The 5,543-nt window shown below is 38.4% G+C and overlaps 1 protein-coding gene across 1 annotated transcript; it reads left to right on the top strand.

Annotated features, from left to right (window-relative positions):
- The first annotated feature begins 890 nt into the window (after window positions 1–890).
- Window positions 891–5,180, top strand: LOC126703057 (homeobox-leucine zipper protein HDG11-like). The gene is made up of 10 exons (XM_050401961.1): window positions 891–1,608; window positions 1,794–1,911; window positions 2,014–2,202; window positions 2,345–2,815; window positions 2,932–3,033; window positions 3,129–3,338; window positions 3,436–3,619; window positions 3,705–3,973; window positions 4,072–4,161; window positions 4,284–5,180. The coding sequence occupies exons 1-10, from the start codon at window positions 1,496–1,498 to the stop codon at window positions 4,668–4,670; spliced, it is 2,133 nt and encodes a 710-aa protein (XP_050257918.1). The 5' UTR covers window positions 891–1,495; the 3' UTR covers window positions 4,671–5,180.
- The last annotated feature ends 363 nt before the right edge of the window (window positions 5,181–5,543 follow it).

Here is a 5,543-nt window from a genome sequence, read left to right on the forward strand (position 1 = left end):
AAAATTTGAAAGTGAGAAAAAAATCAAATTCCATAAAATTAAGATTCATGTTTTACTCAAACTATAACTATCAAAATTCATCTTCTCAATTAGCAATGTAAAATTATTTTCCTTTACAAATGGTCTCAAAAACGATTTAAAAAAAATTATTTTTATGTATTTATTATATGTGTATATATATTTTTTTAACGAGGGAGAATGATTACTCTCTTTGAAAAAAGAAAAAAAGAAAAAAATAAAGGATCTAAATATGATTCTAGTACATTAAATTTTAATAAGTTTTAATAATTAATATTTGTTTGCACATGTAAAAATATCTGATTAAGAATGTGGGTCCCGATGTTATAATCAAAAGCTAAATAGTCATTGTAGGTGTGCAGGATAAGTAGCTAAATTCAGAAGATCGGGGTCCCACTTGAAATGGTAGAGTTTAAGTTTGACTTTTGGGCAAATCTTTACCTTGTAGAGTGTGTAAAGGAACCAAACCAAGACAAGAGTAGAATGATGAGAGAGAAACTTAAAAACAAAATAAAATAAAAGGAAAGCAGGGGCCAGAGGGAGTGAGACAAGGAAATATTATGAGGAAACCAAACGGAAAAAAAAAAAAAAGGGATAGTTTTGTCATAACACGAAATCCCGCCGGGTAATGTCAGAAACGGTCGCCGGCGACATCGTCCTCATAATAAATGATGTATTGGTGCACACCTGGCCGAGAGAGAGAGAGAGAGAGAGAGAGAGAGACTGTTTGTGTGAGAATTTAAAAGCCCAGACTCCGTGTTATCAGAGGCAATGCTTTTAAAATCCATCAGTTACATTTTTATTTATTTATTATTTTTGGGATAGATAGATACTACTTATATAGACTTATAGTTGGTGCTACTGCGTAAGGAGTAAGGAGAGGTGAGAGAGAGAGAGAGAGGGTGGCTGGTCAGGTCTACACTCTACTACACTACTACTGGGTCTATACACTATCTCTCTCTCTCTCTCTCTCTCTCTCTCTTTCTCTTTCTTTGCTTTTCTCTTACTTAATTACGCCCCCAAGATTTCGTCTGTTGTGTTATTTGTGAGAGAGAGAGAGTGTGCACCTTAACTCACTCTCCAAAATCATGCCGATATATAATCTTTGATACTATTATATATTCCTTTTAGCCGTTTCTCTTTTTCAAGTTTTCATCATCAAATTATAAATATAAAAAAAACAAAACGGTTCATGGGTTTTGTGATTTTTGAAAGTGTTTTTTAGTATTATTTGACTTCTCTTATTATATGCTGTCTCTGTGTCTTCATTTCCTTATAAACGAAGCACCGCCCAAAATTCTTGTCTTTCTTTCTTTGTTTGCTTGCTGTCTTTTTTGTTTAATGGGGGAGATTAGCTGATTCACACACACTTTGAGAGTGGGAGTGTGTTGTTGTTGTACTTGTAGTGAGAGAGCTTATTAGCCCTAGCCAAGTCTATATCTATACTAAACATATATATACGTATATAGATATAGATATGGAGTTCGGCGGAGGAGGTGGCGGTGGGGACCACCACGATGCCTCCTCCGAAGGTCGGAGGAAGAAGCGCTACCATCGTCACACTGCTCACCAGATTCAGAGACTCGAAGGGTAAACCTTGAAGTTCTTATTTCATAGCGCTCTTGCATTATAGCTTTCTATAACATTCTTTGTTTGATTGCTTTTTTTTTTTTTTTTGGTTGCCTTGGCTTTGTTTGTTTTTGTTTTTGGTTTATGAATGATGATGGGGTTTCTTGCTACTTTCTGAGTCTATCTTTGTGATTTTTGGAATGAAGGATGTTCAAGGAGTGCCCTCACCCAGATGAGAAGCAAAGGTTACAGTTAAGTAGGGAGTTAGGCTTGGCTCCTCGCCAGATCAAATTTTGGTTCCAAAACAGGAGGACCCAGATGAAGGTATATATTGCTAATACTCCCTCTCTTTCTCACTTTCCAATAGATTTTAGTATTTTTTTTATGTAGTATATGCATGCCTTATTGGCTGCCATTGCTATTCAGGCTCAACATGAGAGAGCTGATAACAGTGCCCTTCGGGCAGAAAACGATAAGATCCGTTGTGAGAACATAGCAATCCGAGAGGCACTCAGAAATGTCATCTGCCCCTCTTGCGGGGGCCCTCCGGTTACCGAAGATTCCTACTTTGATGAACAAAAACTCCGAATAGAGAATGCCCAATTGAAAGAAGAGGTAATCTACTTCAACTTGTGTATTATTTCATTACTCTCTCTCTCTTTAATTTTTATTTTTTATTTTTATGGTATTTATTTCAATTATTTTGTTCATCTACTCGATTGTGTCTTAGTTTTTTCTTTGGTATATTATTTTGCAGCTTGATAGAGTATCAAGCATTGCGGCCAAGTACATAGGAAGGCCAATTTCTCAACTCCCACCAGTACAGCCCATCCCTATTTCTTCATTGGACTTATCAATGGGAAGTTTTGGAGGCCAAGGGATTAGTGGACCTTCTCTTGATCTTGATCTTCTTCCGGGGAGTTCATCGACTCTACCAAGTTTGCCGCCTTTTCAGCCCGCTTGCCTTTCGGACATGGACAAGTCCCTCATGACAGATATTGCTGCCACTGCCATGAACGAATTACTAAGGCTTCTTCAAACCAACGATCCCTTGTGGATGAAGTCCCCGACTGATGGGAGGGATGTTCTTGATCTTGAAAGCTATGAAAGGATTTTTCCAAGGGGTAATGCTAACTTGAAAAACCCCCACGTGCGGATTGAGGCTTCCAGGGATTCATGCGTTGTTATCATGAATGGTTTAGCATTGGTTGATATGTTTATGGACTCAGTAAGTTCCTTCTATCCTTGTCAGTACACACAAACTAGTAAGTATTAATTGGTATCCCCAAAGCTTTAACCTTTTAAGACTCTATCTAATAAGTTATAACTTGTTTGAGTTTGCAGAACAAGTGGGTGGAGCTATTCCCCACAATTGTCTCAATGGCAAGGACTTTAGAAGTGATATCATCCGGAATGATGGGTAGTCATAGTGGCTCTTTGCAACTGGTACTAGGAACTCTCTTTCCTGGTTTCAATACTAATTATATACGGTACAATCATGTTTGAAGATTTACTCACATGAAAGTTATTATTAATTGCAGATGTATGAAGAGTTGCAGGTGCTTTCACCGCTTGTACCTACTAGGGAGTTCTATTTCCTCCGTTACTGTCAGCAAATTGAGCAAGGGTCGTGGGCAATTGTAGATGTCTCTTATGATATCTCTCGTGATAACCAATTTGCTTCTCAATATCGATCTCACCGGCTTCCCTCTGGATGCTTGATTCAGGACATGCCCAATGGGTATTCCAAGGTTGTCAAATTAGTCATTAAATGTGTTTACTCCTCAGGTAGTTCCATAAGCATTAGTGTAATTTACTCATACCCTCATCTCAAATGTGGGAATATAGGTTACTTGGGTGGAACATGTGGAAATTGAAGACAAAGCTCCAACTCATCGGTTCCACAGAGATCTTATTCATAGTGGGTTGGCATTTGGAGCTCAAAGATGGCTTGCTACTCTTAAGAGGATGTGTGAAAGGTTTGCTTGTCTTATGGTGACGGGCACTTCTACTACTCGGGATCTTGAAGGAGGTAATTTCAGCAACATATTCTGAATAAATGCTTAATTTTGTAGCCTTGTTTTGAACCTGTTACATCGTGTATGTTCTACTTCCAGTAATTCCATCAGCCGATGGCAAAAGAAGCATGATGAAACTTGCCCAAAGAATGGTAAACAATTTCTGTTCAAGCATTAGCACATCAAACGGCCACCGGTGGACCACACTTTCTGGGTTGAATGAGGTAGGAGTTCGAGTGACTGTCCATAAGAGCACGGATCCTGGCCAACCCAACGGTGTGGTTCTTAGTGCAGCTACTACTATTTGGCTTCCAATTTCCCCCCAAAATGTCTTCAATTTCTTCAAGGATGAAAGAACTAGACCACAGGTATTTGTATAATTAAATGTTGGATGTCAATCTGTTATACGATCAATAAGTGTGAAATTATTAAGCATATCGATAAAATTAATTTCCTTTCCATATAGTGGGATGTTCTCTCCAATGGCAATGCGGTGCAGGAGGTTGCTCATATAGCAAACGGGTCACATCCTGGAAACTGCATATCTGTTCTTAGAGTAGGTGTTTGAACTTTGAATTGGGTTTTGGTTTCATTTCTCATTTTGTTTTTGTTTTCGTTTTTGAGAGGAATTAAAATGTAGTCCATTAATTTTGTTACGCTATGAAATTCCATGAGCAGGCTTTAAACAATAGCCAGAACAATATGTTGATACTTCAAGAGAGCTGCATGGATTCGTCAGGTTCACTTATTGTGTACTGCCCGGTTGATCTACCAGCTATAAACATAGCAATGAGCGGTGAAGATCCTTCCTACATTCCTCTACTACCATCAGGGTTCACCATATCACCAGACGGTCGAGCCGAGCAGGGAGATGGTGCATCGACGAGCTCTAGCACGCACGGGCACGGGAGGTCAGGTGGTTCACTAATTACAGTAGCATTTCAGATACTTGTGAGCAGCCTGCCATCAGCTAAGCTTAACTTGGAGTCGGTGACAACTGTTAATAACCTTATCGGCACCACTGTCCAGCAAATTAAGGCTGCCTTGAATTGTCCTAGTTCCTAATGACTCTGCTTCATCTGCTACACCAACTGTTTTTGGCTCGACCATCCTTAAATATACTGATCAGTCAGGTTCTCAGTCTCTTTGTGCTGGAGGGTATTCAATGCTGGAAAAAGTATATGGGGTTAGTTGGGAATTTGAATGCCCTCTCATCAAGAGCTGAAGCTGATTATTTACTGCTGCTGTGTTTTGCTGCCAAGGTGCATTACATTTTACACCAACTACAATTTTTAGTTTTTTGGGCAAGGCTTTTTGCTTCTTTTTTTCGGTTGTTGTTTTGCTATATTTACGTTGGAAGAGTAGTCTTAAAAGAGGGAGTCAAGAACGCACCATACTTGTATTTCCTGTTGGTTTTTCTCTCACCTTTTTCCCTTTTTTTCCTTTGCATTCCCCATCTCTCTTTTTTGTCACTGTACAACACCTCAAGAAAAAAGTATGGTTCGGGTATTGACTTCTGTTCATGGACTTCTCTTAATTCATGTATGAATTAATATTATTCTTGTCTTTTATCTATTCTTGTTACAAAACTCTCTCTCTCTCTCCAATAAGAAAGGTTGGGGGTCAAACATTGAAGTTTGAAGTTTAACTTGTAGTGGGCTCCATGCTCTTTTCTTAGACAAAAGTACTCCAAACGAAATTAAAAAGATAAATAAATATATATTATTTTTTGCATTTGCCTTTCACATTTTATAGGGAAATGCCTTTTTTTATTCTTTATTTTTAATTATTAAATTCATAATAATGCCACAACGACATACTTGACAAAACCCGTAGCGGTTGTTAGAGCATCCATTTCTGGATTTACAAACAATCCGACTACGGACACCCAAACCCAAGCCCTCACCCAAATTTATTTGTTTATACTAAAAAACCACA

The sequence above is a fragment of the Quercus robur genome, chromosome 10 (assembly GCF_932294415.1).
Source record: "Quercus robur chromosome 10, dhQueRobu3.1, whole genome shotgun sequence".
Lineage (NCBI taxonomy): Eukaryota > Viridiplantae > Streptophyta > Magnoliopsida > Fagales > Fagaceae > Quercus > Quercus robur.